At 40.7% G+C, this 19,674-nt stretch overlaps 1 protein-coding gene across 6 annotated transcripts in view; it reads left to right on the top strand.

Annotated features, from left to right (window-relative positions):
* Pcyt1b (phosphate cytidylyltransferase 1B, choline) overlaps positions 1-19,674 on the top strand; it is a 93,527-nt gene that overhangs the window by 40,972 nt on the left and 32,881 nt on the right. For 2 of the 6 annotated variants that reach the window (XM_006257017.5, NM_173151.2), the window contains exons 2-3: positions 11,085-11,184; positions 14,957-15,073. In XM_006257017.5, the coding sequence (XP_006257079.1) occupies positions 11,085-11,184; positions 14,957-15,073 (217 nt within the window). Of the gene's footprint in view, positions 1-10,059; positions 10,317-10,821; positions 10,954-11,084; positions 11,185-12,381; positions 12,582-14,956; positions 15,074-19,674 lie in introns of those variants that run through there. The other 4 variants (XM_039099519.2, XM_039099521.2, XM_006257016.5 and 1 more) reach the window with 4 other exon arrangements.

Genomic DNA, 19,674 nt, shown 5'->3' on the forward strand with positions numbered 1-19,674 from the left:
GCAGCTTAGGGAAAGCCCACACACCAGGGCATAATACAGTTTCTCTCCCCGGTCTCCAAAGGACCAGTCATTACTAGTCTGATTTAGATGCAAGTGCTTAGACACTGTCTTTTTTGTTGATTTTTGTTGTTGTTTGTTTGTTTTATGAAACACAGTTTCTCTGTGTAGCCCTGGCTGTCCTGCAACTCGCTCTGTAGACCAGGTTGGCCTCGAACTTAGATACTCACCTGCCTCTGCCTCCCGCGTACTAGGATTAAAGGTGTGCTCCATCACTGCCTGGCTGTTGTTTTGTTGTTTTAACTTGTATTTTTGAGATGAGGTCTTATCTTACTCTGTATCCTTAGCTGTCCTAGAAACTCTTTATGTAGCCCAGGGTGGCTTAAACTCACACACCTGTGTCTGCCTCTCAAGTGCTGGGATTGAAGTCATACACTACCACATAACTGGCCTGATTTTATGTTTTTGAAAAGTGAACTGTCAAACCCACCTCTATTACCCGTTCCCTCTTCTCTAACGCCTCCCCTTTCCTCTTCATCATGCTTCCCTCTCTGCTTCATGTGCTGTTTTATTTTTAAGCCCATTGAATCCACATAGTGCTGCCCGTATGGACATGGGTAGAGGACCATTTATTGGAGCATGGGTAGTCTCTACGGCGCTGAATGCCTGAGGAAAACCGACTCCTCCACTCCCAGCAGCCATTAACTGCCGATAGCTTCTCAGGCCATGGTGGTACTTTGTGACTCCCTCCCTGATCCTGTTCAGGTTTGGACTTTATCTGGTTTGATTTTGTGCAGCTCTTTTGCAGGAGCATACAGCCACTGCCAGTGAATAACTATACCTGTCCTCTCACGCCCAGATAGCTGCATTGAAATAGTTGTGTGGTGTTTTTTTTTCCCCCTAATGGAGTTCCTACAAGGCAAATCTAAATAAAGTTGCAAATGTATTTAAAAAATATTTCAGGTAACTTTTTAACTGTGCTATATTGTTTTGCTTTTAAACAGCTTCAACCTATTTATTCCCAACAATAGAAAAGTGGGCAAAGGACAGGTTATTCTCAGAAGAAAATACAAATGGCTAATAAACATTTGAAAAATGTTCAATCTTTCCTATAATCAAAATAATGCAAATTGAAACAGCATGATGCCATTTTTTGGTCTATAAAATTGACAAAGATAATACTTAATGCCAGCGAGATGGCAAGAAGATAGGCGCTTTTCATACATTGTAATGTGAGTGTGAATGACGCAGCCTTTGTAGAGGTAATTTACCAATAGATGTTAAAACATTCTTCAAATGTTTATCTTTAAAATGTTTACACCCCTGATCTAAGTAATTTAGCTCCTAGGCATCTATTCAAAGAAAACAATCACAGATTCAGAATTATGTTTAGAATGTTACTTTTATTAAGAAAATATATTTTAAATTAACCCTTAATATTAGGGAACTATTTAAGACTTTTCTTTTTTCAAGATTTATTTTATTTTTAATTATGTGTATATGAATATGTCTGTGTGTGGGTATGTGCATGTGTGTGCATAGGTGCCGACAGACTCCAGAAGAGGGCATCAAATTCCCTGGTATGCAATTCTAAACATAGAGCTATCTCTCAGACTATGTATGATTTTCCCATTCAGTGTTATATTTTATTGTCCTCTAAATTAGCAAGGTTGAAAACTCATTAAATGATATGGTAAGAGTGTCATGATGTGTGGGGTGAAGAAAGTGCTTATGCAGTAAAGTTCTAAAGCTTTTAGTGTGTGTGCATGGCACATCGGAAAGGCTGAAACTAAAAGATAACATTTTACCAACAGTTGACTCTGGAAAACAGAATTAAACTATTTGAGGTTTGTCATCTCTTAACTTTCTCTAGTTTCCTGAAATATATACTATGATGATAAGAGACATTTAGAGTACACTGTTAATCTGTGTACTTTCTTCTTGAGTTCAATTCCTATTTCTGTCTTTGTCAGCAATCACTTTCTCCAGATATTATTCAACTAGTATTTATTAGGGACATACTCTGTGTCCGGGACTGTACTGGGGAATGGAGCTATAGCAAAAAAGATGGAAGGCCAAGTCCTTGCTTTCTTGGCCTTTTCACAATGGTGGAGAAAGACTGTCTACAAATTTAGTGTCTCCTTGCTAGCCAACTTGGACCCTTCTTTCTGCCTTCATGCTTTTAGATGTTATAATATGAATTCATTCCAATTGCTTTAAGCATCACTTATATTAAGTCGTCTTCTAGAGTCCCATTGCCAGTTTTTAGTGCTCTCTCCCAAATTTCAGCCTTGTACATACAGTCTTGACATCCCTACATGGAGATCTAACAGTAATGTCCAAAATGAGGGAGTGAGAACAGAACCCAAATCTTTCTATCCTTCCTACCACAGACTTCCCCTTTTAGAACCTTTCCCATCCAGAGAACGGTAACACAGGTGGTCCCATTCCCCCCCACACCAGTTACTTTGAAATTATCCTAGCTTCTCCTCTTTTTCATACTTTGTATCCAATGTATTCCAAATTTTACTTATCCAAAATCTATGTAAAATCTGATGTCTCATTACCTCTAGCGCAGTGGTTTTGTTTCTACCTTAGATCTTACCAGTTTGTTCTCAATGTATCCTCTAAGGTCCTGTCAAAGTGCAGTCAAAGCCAGGTGTGGTGGTGCATGCCTGTAATCCCAGCATAGGAAAGGCTAAGAAAGAAGCAAGAGCTCAGGCCACCACCAGATGAATAGTGAGTTCAAGGCCAGCCTGGGCTACATAAGACCTTGTCTCAAAAAGAGAACAAAAACCAGAGACTAGACAGATGACTCATTAGGGAAGAGTGCTTGCAATACAACATGAGAACTTGAGTTTTGATTTCAGCATCCATGTTTAAAAAAAAAAGATGTAAGCACATACACACATCTAACCCAGTGCCGTGGTGGGAGAGGTAGGATGATTCCTAACTAGGCTGACTGTCAGCCTAGCTTCAGTTTCAGTGACAGACCATGTCTAAAATAAAAAAGGCAAGGACTAGAGAGATGGCTCAGCGGTTAAGAGCACTGATTGCTCTTCCAGAGGTCCTGAGTTCAATTCCCAGCAACCACGTGGTGGCTCATGACCATCTGTAATGAGATCTGACTGTGACAGTGTACTCACATATAGAAAATAAATAAATAAAATAAATAAATCTTTAAAAAAGGCAGAGAATGCTAAAGAAGGACACCCAGCATCCTTCTGGCCTCCAGATATACACATACAGGTAATGTGCATCCAGTCCTCACTCATATACATAAACAGCACACGCACGTGCACACATACACACACACACACCACTTACGTGCAAAAATCAGATCACTCTTGCTTGCTTTCTTTTCTCTTATTTCTCCTCCTTTACTACTGGGAATTTAATCTAAGCTCTCATCCATCCTAGGCAAACACTACCATTAAGGTATGTCCCAACGTTTTACTTTTATTCAGAGACAAGGTCCCATTGAATGGCCCAGGCTGGCCTTGAACTCACTCTGCAGCCCAGGCAGGCCTTGCACTTCAGCGTTCTGAGTAGCTGAGTTTATAGGCCTCCATTGTCTCTCCACCTCAGTGAGTTTGGAGCTCCCTATTATCTTCCTTCACCGTCCTTTCTACCTGTCCTCGCCTTAGTTTTTGCATAGCTGCAATCACCACTTAACACACTGCATGTATTTTACGTTCTTCTCGCTTGTCATTACTGTTCAGTGTTATGAGGACAGGATGGTTTTGTCGGTGGTGGTTGGTTGGTTGGTTGGTTTTTTTTTCTTTTTTTGTCTGTTATTGCCTCTGATGTGACCTCAGAATCTACAACAGTACCTAACATACACTAAGTACTACTCACGTGGTATAAAATGTTGAAGAAAGGGATAATGGGTAGATATTATGACAGTGATTTAAATCTTTCAAAAGCTCAAATGAGTTCTAAAACTTCCCTATGCGCAGGAATTATATCAGCTAGTTTATAGATAATAGCTGAGTGCTTTTATTTTCCATAAGACCTACCCTCCATATTAAGGACACCTGAGTCTTGATTAGATTTTCTGCAACTCTGAAATCACAGAAGAGGAAAAATATTTCTTTAGATTTATTTTTGCATTATGTAAATGACATGAATATGTTCTCATTATAAGAACAAAGCAAAATAACTCGGATCTTCTTCCCAAGGAGGTAATTAAGTATGTGCTGTTTATTCTTCTGCTAAGTGGCCCTTCCTGTGATAACAGAAATGTTCTCTGTCTGTACTGTCCGATAGACCTGCTGGCCATATGTGCTTATTAAATACTTTTAGTGTGGCTAGCATGACTGAGATTCTGTTTTAAATTTTGTTTTGTTTTAAGTATTATATAACTTTAAATAGCCATATGTGAACAATAACTATCATTTCAGCCTAATTATTATCTATTTCTATCTCTCCCTTTCCCTTTTTAAAATCATAAATGACATTACATAGTATTAACATGCATGTATACTGTTCTTGCATTCAGGAAAATATCCTAGGAATGATTCCTTCTTGATACACATATATCTGGCCCAGTCTTTGTGGTGGCACCTATCACTTCTTCCAAAATGAGAAAACAGTACTTCTTGGTGTTGGTCCACATTCTGGGCCTCATTATTCTCCACTCTGGATTTCTGCTGGCAAGGCTTTCATATCAGCTATGTGATTTTGGGATCCTACATAATCGAGACTCTGGTGACTTGTGTATTTCAGACCTATGGTCAACTGTTTATTTTCTTCTATCTTGTAATCAGACTAAACTTTTATGATCCTAAATTAAATCTGGATTTAAAATTATTTTCAGAGATGAGAAATAGAATGTTTTATGATATCCTTTTTTATTCACAATTTGTGGTTCTCAGTCTGATCAGTCCGTTTGTTGTCAGTCAGTGATGCACAGCGTGTAAGTACAGGTATTATGTGTCATTTTTTGCACTCCAGTAGTAATTGTATCATACGTTTCATATTGTACCTGATAGCTATCTCTGTGTGCATGTGCATATATGTATGTCTATGTGTGTATGCAGGTATGGACATGTAGCTTCGTGTGCATATGCAGCTGCTTGAACACATACTTGTAGAGGTCTTGCTATGGACCTCAAGCTGACCTTGAACTCCTAGGTAGCCTAATCTGGCTGGGAACTCAGGAGACTTCTGCCTCAGTCTCTTGAGTACACTCCCCACTACGTAAGCCTAAGTTTTAGGTAAATATATGACAAGTCTCAGTAAAAGAGATTCTGTAAAGCAATGTCCAATATACAATGTCCTTCCCTTTGCAAAGCCTTTTGGGAGTATAGCTTTTATATGGTACTGTGGCACAGTTTACATAACTGGAACACATGTGACAAATGGGAAGCACGTTCACGAGCAATGGTTGGGTGTTCTGAAATCCTAAATTAGGCAAGAAGACTTTTACTATGGACTAGAACCAAATCTGTGGTCTTCCAAGGCCCATGTACATGTGAGGTCTGTCTGGGGCACTGGGCCAGGGCTTCTTATCCCTTGAAAGTTGTCACTCTTGTGCTGAATGGACTCTTGTATCTCATAGTCCAATTTTGAATGTGGTTCTCCAGGGAGGCATGGTCTATGGTTCTGATAACACTCACTAGTCTCATTACTTGATTTCTATGAATTGTATATTGAAAAGAATGGGACTTGGGTTACAAATATGAAATGGTTGGAATTGCCTTTTGAATTACTATCCTTTCATGTTCTGAAAGGGCAACTCTTCACTTTAGTAGATTGCTGCCCAAGTCACCCTCTTTCCTGCCTTTCTTATTTGTTCCTTTACTTGCCTACCTTCCAGACATCTAGCATAACTTAACTGTGTAGCTTGTGCTAGAAACACTAGAAAAGGTGATCTGGGCACCTTAGCGTCTAAATCGGGGGTAAAAAATATCTGCCACATACTCTTACTTCTTCAGTTAATTGTTTTTGAGTTTCCCCTTCCAGATTATCAGGCATCTCTGTATCTTCTTTCTGTGGTCTTCTCTTATCTAAAAATTTGAATATTTCCTCAGTTCAGAGGGAGCCAAAATGACAGCTGAATCTAAAGGATCTACCTATGAAATGGCTTCTTGTCATCAATTAATGTCACTATTGCAGACAGATCCTGCATAGTTTGCTAGACACTGTGCCTATCCTGCAGAGTTCTTGTATAAACTAAATGAGCAAATATATCTGACACTTTATATGCATCACTGTGTAGACAATCAAAGTCTTAGTTGTTTTCTTTTCTTTTCTTTCTTTCTTTCTTTTTTTTTTTTTTTTTTTTTTTTGGAGCTGGGGACCGAACCCAGGGCCTTGCGCTTGCTAGGCGAGCGCTCTACCACTGAGCTAAATCCCCAACCCCAAAGTCTTAGTTGTTATACTGTGTCATTGGGCCCCACTTTCATGTCTTCACAAAAGGCCTGTCAAATACATCAGAGTACCCCAGTAAGCATCTTGGCTTTGGTAAGGTTTGAGGAGTAGGTAGGGACCTTGGTCCCATGTAGACATCTAGATAGGTCAAAGGCCAGATTAACCCCATCCTCCCTCCTCCTAGGAGACTCTTGGTATTTTATTCTCGATTGTTCTGAGGTGAGCCCATTGACTGTATGTAAAGAAAACAGAACCTAATGAGCATAGATTCCTTAGACATTAAATGATTTGTTTTGCTCTTGAAAAGTTATTTTTTTTTAAAGATTTACTTTATTTATATGTGTACACTGTAGCCTGTAGCTATCTTTAGATGCACCAGAAGAGGGCATCAGATCTCATTACAGATGGTCGTGAGCCACCATGTGGTTGCTGGGAATTGAACTCAGGACCTTTGGAAGAGCAGTCGGTGCTTTTAACCGCTGAGCCATTTCTCCAGCCCGAAAAGTTATTAATTGTAGTCTGATGTGTTCAGACTAAAAAATATAGGGGTTGGGGATTTAGCTCAGTGGTAGAGCGCTTGCCTAGCAAGCGCGAGGCCCTGGGTTCGGTCCCCAGCTCCGAAAAAAAGAAAAAAAAATATTACTTCAAGTTATACAAGTGGTTGGTATTTGCCAGGCCTTCACCAAGTCTTGCTGAATATAGAGTTTAATTACTTTTAATTAAATTATTTATTATTATTATTATTATTATTATTATTATTATTATTTGCCTTTACATGGGTTCTAGGAACTGAACCTGAGTTGCTGGCCCTGCACGGAAAGCACCTTCACCCACTGAGCCATCTCATTGTTCCAATGTAGTGTCAAATGCTCAACCCATTTCAGCATCACTTTGAAAGGAAAACTTCCGGAAAGCGGGGATTCAACTGGCTTATTTTGCATTGTCCCTGTTCTATGCGTAGTTGTTTTGTATATTACAAATATGAGCCCTTCCCACGCCAACTACAGTTACAGAGGCTCATCTGTGCGCATGCTGCACACATAGGCACTTAGGGGTTTTGCGTGTTTTCCTTCTCTTCAGTCTTCCCATTTCCTTACTTCTGAGCCATGAGAATCAACAGCAAAATGCACAGCATACATAAACTATCTTCATCTTTCAGTAAAATTTCTCTCTGTTTTAATGCTAGCTTTCATGCCCTCATAACACATCTTCCTTATGAAACAACACTTTGTCTAGTAAGCTTTGTGGCCAGTACATAAAAATATTTCTAGTCATTTTTAGACTATTTGATTAACTGTTCATATACACATGTAAATGAAACAGCTGTGTAAAATCCAAATACGTGAACACTGAAGCAAGAGGTTTATGAGTTCCAGGTTAGCCCGGGCTATATAGCAAGTTACAGCTAACTTGGGCTAGCATGATGGTAAGACTGTATCTTTAAAAATCCTTACAACAACAACAAGAAGACAGAAACAGATGAAGAAATCATTAATGTAATATACTTCTATTTGGGTCTGGATAGATAGCTTAGCAGTTAGTAGTACTTGCTGCACTTCTAGGAGACCTAGGGTTTGGTCCACAGTACCTGTGTCACGTACCTCACAACTGCCTGCAACTCCAGCTGCAGGGCATTGGCTGCCCTCTTCTGGCTCCTGTGGGTACCCACAAACATGAGGCTTATTCACATGCGTGCACACGCGGACACACACACACACACACACACACACGCAACCACTTTACTAATTTGGGTTGTGTGCATTGTTAAGATGCATTCCTGAGTCATTTTTCTTATTTGTATGGAGAACTGCATTATCTATCACCATACAATAATATGCAGTGCTATGTGTGACCTGATGAGTAAGGAGAGCAGTTGTAGGTACGATGAATTGGCTACTAAGCATAGTATACATATAACCGCTGTTTCTCAGAACAATCCTGTAAGATAGATACCCCTTTTGCACATGAGACTGAATCCAGCTCCATTACAGAACTTGCTTTTAGGAACAGGCGAAGTCAAATAACTCTTTCACCACATGTGTAGCTAGTTCCTGCTAAAGGGATAATATTGGGCCAGCCATGACTTTCCCTGCCACAGCTGTTGGACCCAAGAGTGCACCTGACACAGCTGTAGCCAAGTCTGGTTGGATCCTGATTTAAAAATATGAGCTTAGCCAGACAGGTTCTACTTTATAACTGTGTGTGTGTGTGTGTGTGTGTGTGTGTGTGTGTGTGTGTGTGTGTGTGTGTGTGTACTAGGGATGGTACCCAGGGCTTTGTATGTGCTAGGTAAGCACTCTACTACTGAGGAAGATCATGAGTTCAAAGTCAACCTAGGCTACCTGGCAAAACCTTGTGTCGATACAAGCAAGCAAGTAAACAAAGCAACCTCGGGGTAGCTTGTGAAGGGAAACTTGAGAAAACCATGTGGAGCCGCATATAAGCTGAAGTTCTGGGGAATGGGAAGCAAGCAGAGACGGGTAGAGGATGCAAGGGGATGGACCAGAAAGAAACATGCTGCAGACAGGTTGGTGCAGAACACTTGGCATGCCGAGGGCACACTCTGCTCGTTTCCTTTCTCCACTTACTGTGCCTCAAAATATATCACCCACCCAAGAGCTAACTTTAGTGCATGTTTTAAACCAGAAGAGCCTAATTAAAGTGTACACTCAGTAAGTGTTACAAAGGAGATTTGAACAGGAGTCTTACAAATACAGATGGCACTCCTTTGCCACATCACACACGTTTCTCTGCTCGACTGGCGCCCTCCAAATGTATCCTAATGAATCAGAGAAACAAAACGAAACAAAAACAAAAAATGGAGTTACGTTTTCGCTGGAGTCTTGGTTTATTGCCAGAGCCCTTAAGGACAGGATGGGAGTTATGGAAGGGTTAGGCAACTAAGTAGGAGATCTCAAAAGTGCAGCAGGATTCCTGTCTCAGAGGAGAAGGTACTGAATCAGGCCACAGGATGGGGCCAGGGCAGAGTTTGCTTCTTGTCAGTGTAGAGAACTTGGTGTCTTAGACAACATGGTCTTGTCAAAAGCAAGGACTAACTTCCAGGAATGATAGTGCATGCCTACTAGCCTAGCGTTCGGGAGGACAAGTTTGGAGGATTTTGAGGTCAAGGTCAGCTTGGGATATGTAACAAGGTCCTGACTTTAACAAAATTAAAAAGCCAAGGAGTGGGATAGCTTTATCCCTACATTTAGCCCTAGATTTTCATATGGCGGCTGACATAGCTTTGAGTAAATAAGTAACTGAAGAAATATGAATAAATTAATGGCAGACGTAAATCATGTCCCCTGCTCAAATGTCTAGATCCTTCCTCAGCCACATCTTCCCAAGTTAAGGAATACACCTATCTCCATTTCTAATAATTCATGCAGCACCATGAATAATATTTACAGTGACTAGCAAACCTTAGGTTAAAACAAAAACAGGAACAAGAAACCCGAGGTGACTGTGGTAATGACATAGCTCAAAGACTGCAAATGGACAAGTCTGAATTGCCCTGTTTACAAAAAACACCGCCCGCTTTGTCTTCCTCTGTCTGGAGAGAGTGAGGTTTTCATTTTAAGAGGCTGACTAAAAAATGCAGGGCCACTTCCTGGGCAGGCTTCCAAGTGACTACATCTTTCTCACAGCGTTCCCCAGAGCCTCAGCCCAAGCTGCCTGGGGCGGGGCCTCTAGCCATTGGTAGCTGGGGGAGCTACCACAGGAGCAGCTATCTGCAGCCCGCCAGAATTGCTGTGCTTTTAGGCTTTCTCCGGTGCAGATATCAGGCTTGGCCTTTGCATTGAAGAGACGTCGGCATCTGTGATTGGCCAGGCTGGTGTGTGTGTGTGTGTGTGTGTGTGTGTGTGTGTGTGTGTGTATTACAGGAGATGTCGTGCCACGCTTCTGAATATGAGGTTCCTTTCAGCAGAGTGTCCCGGGTGTGGGTGAGTCTAAATATCTGAAGACTGCCCTTCTTGGTTGGGAAATGCTCAAAGCTGGGCATTATGATTTTCTAAGGGCATGACTTAGCATATTTCTTAATCTTACTGAACCTCGGTTGCCTTTTCTGTGAAATAGGCATAGTATGTATGCAGCATAGTGTGTTGGGAGGCCAGAAAGAGATGGCAACCCCAGAGCATCTCATCTAACCCCTGGCATATGGTAGGCATCGTACAAACCTGCTATTTCTTCTTTTTTCTTTTATTCGTTCTTAGTTTTGAATACAGGGTTTCACTCTATAGCTCAGGCTGGTCTTGAACTCTCCATCCTCCAGTCTCAGTCTCCTGAGTGTTGAGATTACATGTGTAAGTCACCATGCCTGACTAGCTCTTAATATTCCTGATGTGTGAGTTAAAGAGGAGGGGGAAGGGACTGTGACAAAGCTTTATTTCTAGGAGTACAATATTGCTCTGGCAGGCCCAGCAGATATATTCTACTTCTTCCCGCTAGCACCGCCAGTCTCACTCTCTGAAGCCCGAGCCATTGTGGAACACTGAGGAACTCACTCCATAGCTCAGGCTGGCTTGGAACTTACTGTGATCATCCTGCCTTGGGCTCTTCACTTAAACACGGGGATGACAGGTGTGAGCCATCGTGACCTGCTATTCTCTTCGTAGTCGTACCTGCCTACCAAACGGGAAACTTCAAGGGAGGAGGATGGTGCTGAAGAAATCTTGATCAGAATGTATTTCCCTTCTCTTTTTTCCTTCTAGACCCTGACTGCACCAGCCCCATTTGCCGATGAGTCCAGCTGCCAGTGCCAAGCGCCTCATGAAAAACTGACCATTGCTCAGGCCCGCTTAGGAACTCCAGGTGAGGCTGTCTTGACATCTGAAGTTCTAACAAAGCATTGTGTGAACAGGGCTTACTTTCAGAGTGGAATCTTAGTACAGTGGGAGAATGGAGGACAATACTAGTGGGTAGTTGAGTATGAGGACTTACAACTGTAATCTCAGCACTGAGGAGGCCGAAGGAGAAGGGCAGCTGTGAATTCAGGAACATCGTGGGTTGTGTAGTGAGTTCCAAGACAACCTGGGCTGAAGAGTAAGAGTCTGTTGTTTAAAAAAAAAAACAAAACAGCAATAACTTAGACACATCGAGGTTGCCAAGGTAAAAACGCAGGAGATGCTTAAGGCCAAGCTCTGTCATTTACTAGTTCCACAGACTCTGGCGACTCATGAAAAGGTCTGGATTTATCTTGTCATTGGCAAAACAGGGACAATGTCTTGTTCCACATGGCTTTTGTGACAGACAGGTTCCGTAAAAAGTCCATTTTCAAGGGGTTGATGAACTAAGTCACTATAATTGTACCTGTTCTGAAATGTCTTCATTTTTCTGTTTTAAGCGAGCCCTAAAAAGACGAGGTTCTGTTCTAGTAGTGTATTCCTCCATCTGTTCCTGTAGCTTATGTCAGAAGAGCAATGGGGATGAGAAGAAACTATAAAGTACCATGTCTGCTCCCCATGGGCTTTCGTGGTAATTAAAGAGGCAAGACTGTTAAACATGAAGTAAAAGCCACGGGCACATGTATGCTTGTACAACACTGATGATAAGTGACAGTTCAGAGAACGGCACATTCCCATGGCCTGGAGAGGTCAGGCAAGCCCTAACGGAGGATGCAGAACATAGCTTGTTCTTTTGACAGAACTTTTGGACCATGCCAACAGAAAACAGTCATTCTGTAGGGGTAGAATCAGAACAGTGCAGGAAAGCACAGAGCTAGACAGCTGTCTGGGGGTAAATGTGGACCAGCCCAGTCGGTTAGGACAGAGTGAAAAATATGACTAGTTGAGCGAGTTAAAGATTTAAGGCATTGATGATGGTAAAACAGACTGAGCTCCTACTGCCACTGCAATGCACAGACAACCCAAGTTTAAAGGAATCCACAGGGCAGAGGACAGTGTGTCAACGACGAGTGTTAGGCATCTACTCAATGTGTACAAGGTCCTAAGGCCTTTATGTGTATCCTATCATTTTCCTCTCACAATTCAACATGGCCAAGTCTTTCAGTATTTCATACAGGAGGAAACGAAGGCTTAGAGAGGTTGCAAAGCTGCATAAGGCCCTTCAGCTGGCAAGTGGCAAGGCTTCTTATACTGGAGCCTGCATCAGTAACCAGGAGGACTTGATGTCTGGGATTTCGCACCGGAGTATGAGTTTGTCTACTTGAGCTGGGACCCAGTAAGCTGTAACTCTTGACAACCTCCCAGGTAGGAAGGCTGGGGTCTCAGTGCCAGAATGTGCCCTATCTAACTTAATCTTTAAAACCTGAGAAGATTAGAGAACTGGTGTTATAACTGGGTAGAGCTGGGACTAAGTCTCTATTGTATCACCCCTATTTCATCCAGTACAAAGGCCTTCTGGGTGAGGGCTGTCCTCAGCTAGTCTCAGGACTAAGTGAAGACATCCACAGGCCCTGCCGTGAGGGTAGGTATGTGAGTGCAGCAGATAAACAACGCTTTCACTGTAATCATTTGCTCCATTTTGACCTCTGTCGATCTATCCATAGTCTCTCTCCCTGCCCACCTCTCCTCCCTCTCTGCCCCTTCCCTCTTTTTCTCATTCCCCCATCCCTTGAAGAGACCAAAGAACCAGGTTCCTCTTTTTGCTTTGGGCCCTGTAGGAGTTTCCCAGTCTGGAAATTGCTGACACATTACAATTTTAAAAAGTGATCTGACTGCAAAATCAACTCTACAGATAGTCTTGAAATTTACTAAATGGCCTTTCCCCCAGTAATTATGGCGTCTTTCTTTACTTTTCTTCCTCTCTGCTTCCTGAATTCATTTATCCTGATCACCTCTGAATCGCTAACAAAAACTTCCACAAAACTGCCATCTGCTTTCTTGTGGGATTTATATCTTAAAACAAATTTTCCTCAATTGAATTGCAATTGAATAAGAGCATTGAAATCCAAGATCCCTCATTAGACAGTTTGTTATTTCAGAGCATTTTCTGTTTACTGCGCCTTATTTAGAATACAGTATCATCCTGTGAAAGCAATTCTGTTTGTTCAAAATAGTATATAATTGAAAATAGTTGCAGTTCTCAGACTGACATAAAATCTCTAGTTTTTTTTATTGCAGAAATTTAATTTATTAGCAAGATTGTACCATCTGAATCTATTAATGTGATATTTCTTTATGTTCTAAATTAATAAGGTCGGGTTGCATCAATAACTAATCACAATTTTAGACCTAAATCCTAAATCAGTTAATGGAAGTTTGTGATGATCTCTTTTGAGTTCAGTTCCCCTTTGTGTGTGTGTGTGTGTGTGTGTGTGTGTGTGTGTGTGTGTGTGTGTGATGCTGAAGTCTGAACTCAGACCCTTGTTACATGCTAGGCACTCTACCATGAGGCTATATCCCATCCCCTTAATATTTCATCTTATAGCATGAATATAATATATGTGTATATTTTAAAAGCCAATAGAATTCTTATGTTTATTTAAAATATCACCAGGCTAGTGAAATTGCTCAGTGGGTGAAACTATTTGCTGCACTGGCATGGTGGACTGACTGTGAGCCCCAAATCCAATAGCAGTGAACAGATTTCTCAAAGTCATCCTCTGATGACTTTGATGATACCATGGTATGCATGCCCACCCCCCCTCTTTTTCCCTTCTTCCCTCTCTCCCTCTCTTTCCCTCCCTCCTTCCCTCTCCTTACTTCCCCTTTCCTCCTCCTCCTCCTCTTCTTTTTCTTGTCTATCAGGATTAAGATATTAAGAACAATAGCCCTCTCCCTCCATGTTGTGATCACTTTATATACTACACTGATGAAACCCAGCCACTCGGCATGAGTCAAAGGAAATTGGTTTCTAGTATGGATCAGCAATAGCATCCTGCGAGACCAGAAGGGACTAAAGGACCAAGTGATTGCTTCTAATCCAAGGCACCAGCCCTATATACAAAACTGATGCACTGACTGCCTCATACGTTTGGGCCTGGCCCATGCTGCCTTTATCTTATGCCCCAGAGTGGCGATGTACAGTGATATGCTGGGAAACATTGTGCTTTCTAAGGTGAAGTGAGCCTTGTTGTGTAGCCTTTCCCTATTTATGACATGAAAACATCCCTATCACAGCTTACTTCAGTCACCCATGAACTTCGGAATGGGAAAGAAAAATGACCAACAGTCTGAGCATTGAATGTCAGACACCAAAGAATCCCTGTCTTTGAGAACAGGACTCACTTAAATGCTTAAAATTGGCCTCAGGCCAAGTCCATGTCTAAAATCATTAATGAACAAAATGAAAAACTCTAAAAGGCAACCTTAGTTTCTCTAGTAGTGGGTAGATTTCAATGATCAGACATCTAGATTCCAAGTGGGGTGAAGAGAACAGCCAGTGCTCTGTGTTTGTTTTCCTTGTTGGGAAACACTGTATGCTGTGTTCTTAATTTTTTTGGTTGTATTTTGACAACTTTCAAAGGGTCTATTTTTTAAAAATCAATTTTATGCACTGTTGTTAAACTGATAATATATAGATACTGTGCCTTCTGTAGGTAAACCTGTGGCTCTGTCCTAATGGAAGGTAATGGGGGTTCCTTATTGTGTAGTTGTGTTAACTGTGTCTCTTTCTTCCGCAGTTGACAGGCCTGTTAGAGTATATGCAGACGGAATATTCGACCTCTTCCACTCAGGTCATGCAAGGGCACTTATGCAAGCAAAAACCCTGTTTCCCAACAGCTACTTGTTGGTAGGAGGTAAGAAGTGCATTTCTTTGTCCAGAAACTGCCTTATAATATGCTTTCTGCAAAGTACCCCTTTCAGATGTCCATCAATAAAATCTGACATTGTTAATGTTTCCAGTTCAGCCCATACCACCTCACTTGTTCAATACCTGAAATTTAAAGTGACATTTAAAACCATAGGAGAAATTACATCATGAAATTGTGTACCACTGTACCAGAGAAAAAGAGAGAGAGAGACAGATTAATGATACCACCAAGGGTAGCCACCTCATATTTTCCACTAATGCTTTTCTCCTGCTATTTGTGACATGATCCAATTTGAGTTTCTAAAATTTTCTAGAGGATCAAGGGATTTCAAATCTTGGACAACTAAAAGGATTTGGGATGATTGATGGTGCATAAGGTCATTGTCTATGCCATTCGTGTGTGATCTGCAGAACTTAGCACAGTGCCATGCTAATAGGATGGACCTAATTGGTTGTACGAGTAAGTACAGTGTGATAAAGAAAGAGCTTTATACACCCAGGCCATCTTGGCTCACAGTGAAGGAGCTGATGTACTTCCTAAGAGAATGGAAAGAGAAATATGGCTTGGTGTAGACTGAAGTTTTCCTCCTCTAGAAGGCTCACCTATTCTAATTTTGGTGATGATCTAGTACTTGACTGGGGAAACCTGCATGTCACTTCACTAGCTCTGGAAGCGGTACATCCATTCACTGTGACGAGCTTCATAGCCATCCCCTGTGATCACTTCCCATGGCCCTGCATTGGACTAAGCACTACAATAATCCTTGAGGTCTCCGAGAGGGAAAAAATATACAGCCAGAACATCCCAGTGTCTAGTACCATGTTATATTATGCAAGTGTACAAACTACTTTCTGGAAATTTCAGAAGGAAACTTGCAAATTTTACAAAGGGTACTAACCATGTAACTGTTGAATGGAATTCTTTGAGAATGACAAGAAAACCAGTGGCTACTAGGCAAGTCATATGAAGGGACCCAAAGGAGAAACTGTTTCTTGTTCACTTCTCTGTCTCGTCTTTAGACTAAGTGCTGCCACCTGGAGTCTTCTAGGCTACTGTGGCCCTGGGAAGGCCTTGGAAGCATGTGGGTTTCAGTTACTTAGGTGATCTGAGCCTGGAGGAGGTTTGGTATGGGTGGGTCATAATTAACTATGTAACCCAGAATTTTGAACCCTCTCATGGGTTCACATGAGCCTCGGCAAGCTGTCACTTTACATCTTGCTGCCACTGGCACCTTGAGAGGTTTCCGTCTACGGATTTCCGGGTCAGTGCGTTGTGATATATATTCTGTATGTTCATATTCTGTCTTTCTCTTCCTCCTTCCCTCCCTCCTTCGTTTCCCTCTCTTATCCTTCTTTCTGTCTCTCTCCTTCACTTCTCTTCCCTTTAACAACGGGTTGCCCTTTCCCTTTATTTCTCTGATAAATGTATGAAAGCATATTGATTATTTCAGTTATTTCTTCCTTTTTACAATGGTGTGGTAACATATACTACACCAGGAGCCAGAATGATAACACTGAATTTGTGCCCAGATATGCTGGTATATAACTATAAGACAAGAATTTGGGAGGTTAAGGTAGGAGAATCATGGGTTTGAGGCTAACCTGGGCTATGTAGGTAGCAAGTTTCAGGCCAGTTTGAACCATTCAGCAAACCCTGCCTATCCCAAAACAATTTAATTAACTTAATTAAACATTATTTTTCAGTCACTTACATGCCTCCAGTGGTGTGTAAAAACTTTGAAATGTGCCATTATATATTTGTAGAATACAAAACAAACTATTTTTTCTAATACTTTATAAATTTCCATTTTCTCTTCAAACTTGTTCTTGCCTATAATTTTCTTAGTGTGATACTTCAGTGCTTGCAAATCTTTTAGTTGCCTCTGTCATAGTTCTAAAGAAGAAATAGGTGTGTAAATCCGAACACAAGTACCACATTACACATTTTGATAAGCAATTGTTAAACAAAAATAAATTTGATCAGCATTTTCTCTTTTAGTAAGATGAATAGGAGATTCTTATTTATGGATTGTATCTATGGGTAAATATAACTTATTGCAAGATCAAGGCAAGGTATAACAATAACTTGTTTATGCTTCCCTTACTTTATAGTAAGTACTGAAATACTTGTTCACACAAATATACAGGTAGGAATGGAAGGAGTCAGTTAATGTGAAATCACGCGATTCTTTGAATTCTTTAGCTCAATGAACCATTTTTTAAATTGCATTTTTGTTTACATTTTAAATGTTGTCCCATTTCCTGGTCTCCCCTCCAGAAACCTGCTAGTCCACCCCCTACTTCTATGAGAATGCTCCCTCACCCACCCACCCAGTCCTCCCACCTCCCGACCCTGGCATTCCCCTACACTAGGGCATCAAGCCTTGGCAGGACCAAGGGCCTCTCCTCCCATTGATGCCCAACAAGACCATCCTCTGCTGCATATGCAGCTGGATGAAAACAGTTTCTTGTTGTCGTTAAAGCAGTCTCATTGGCTTGTCAAGTGGCAGCCTGACAAGATCTGCAAAGAATGGATTGGAGATGCTCTGACCTGCAAAGGGATCTGTTACTAAGCTTTTAGAATCATTTGTTCTTTCCCTTTCTGGGAAATTGTAACAAAAGGTTTTATCAAGACTTATCAAATGGCTCCTAATTATCACCCTTGCTACTTTACTTGAAAGCAACTTATTCAAGCAGGTACATGGAAAAGAGAGGGGAAACGGAGGTATCGGTAATCGCGTCACACCATCACCAATCCAACGATTTCTGGAAAAAAAATATTTTTGGCAGTTACTTTTAAAACATTTTTTAAAAAACAAAGTACTGAGGCTAGGATTTTAACCTATTGGATTTGCAGAGCATACCCTTCTTTAATAGGCAAAATGGGGCCTTATTATCAGATTTACTAAAAACCTGGAGATCAGCATAATGGTTTTTTATTCAACTATATTAATACATTCCAGGAAGCTTTATAAAAAATACCAAGAAATGATCATTATACACACACACACACACACACACACACACACACACACACACAATCATTCAAGATTAAAATAATAAAGATCCAACAAATGTTATAAAGAAGACGGTGAGCCAGCATACTTAATTTGTTGAGATGCAATACAATTCACAGATGAAATTATAGGGTATTTATAAGAAGAAAAATATGGATTTTAAAAGAAGATTTGTTCTCTTGTTTTCAATCATGTGTGTGTGTTGGGGGGTACGTGCATGTGAGTGCGGGTATTTGCAGCCGAAGGTGTTGCATCTCCCTAGAACTGAAGTTACAGATGGTATGAGTCAGGCCATCGGCCACCTCATGAGGATGCTGACAACCAAACTGAGGTCCTTTCAAGAGCAATGCTTGCTCTTAACTGCGGGTCCATCTCCCCTTTGAGGCAGGGTTTCACATGAGAAGTGTCTTTTTGAAAGGCATATTATTTTGAGCTAGGCACAGTGGCACAAGCTTTTAATCCCAGCACTAAAGAGACAGAGGCAGGTGGATCTCTGAGTTGGAGGCCAGCCTGGTCTAGAGAGTGAGTTCCAGGGCAGCTAGGGCTACACAGAGAAACCCTGTCTCATAATAAAATAAAACAAAATGAAAAGAAATAAAATAAATGGCATGTTATTTGTTTTTTAAATGTTTAGTGTGTATGTCAGATTGTATTATTTGGCTTTCAGGAATAACTCCATAAAATCAAGTATAAAAGTCAGAAATAAGCTCAATTATCTTTATTAGGTACCATGATTAAAAGTTCCCTATGGATTTAAAGAGAGAAAGAAGCATATTACTAAAAATGATTTGTAGGTAAGTTTAGTTTTTATCACAAGGAGGTAGAAAACAAACATCTTAGAAGATGAAATTGGATAAGGCATATTTATAAATGAAAATTTTTATGATGGGAATTTATAAAATAGTTTTTTAACTTCCTTTAAAATAATGCATGTAAAATATAGCGTAATGCATGTAAAAATAATGTAAATGTTTTACCCATGCCTTTATTCCAGTATATCTTAAAATTTTTATAATTCTGGAAAATATTCCAGATACATTTTTGAGATGCAGCCGTACCAGTCTATAGAGCCTTGGCTTATTAAAGTGATTTTGAAGTGAATAGCTGGAAAAAATGCTTACTCTTAACTACGAGAGAAAAGCCATTTTAGGATTCAATATGAGTGTTGAGAATAGCTGGAAAAATGCTTACCCTTAACTACATGAAAAAGCTATTTTTCACATTCAATATTTCTTTCCAGTGCTCCGTTTACTTTGAATTCCTGGACCTTGCCCCTCAAGATCCATGTGTTCTCTGATAATAGATAAGAGAAGCAGAAGCAAAATTGTTAGGCCAAAATTTGCATCATTCTCCATTCTACTCTGTTTGCTTCCTAACACTGGTTTTCACTTGTAACAGAAATCTGTATATAGGAGGGAAAGACAAGGAGGCACTAGACCAGTGGTTCTCAACCTGTGGGTCACAACCCCTTTGGTGGGTGTGGCGGTGGGATGCCATTTCACAGGGGTTGCATATTGGATATCTTGCATATCAGACATTTAAATTATGATTCATAACAGCAGAAATGGCA

The sequence above is a fragment of the Rattus norvegicus genome, chromosome X, assembly GCF_036323735.1.
Source record: "Rattus norvegicus strain BN/NHsdMcwi chromosome X, GRCr8, whole genome shotgun sequence".
Classification (NCBI taxonomy): domain Eukaryota; kingdom Metazoa; phylum Chordata; class Mammalia; order Rodentia; family Muridae; genus Rattus; species Rattus norvegicus.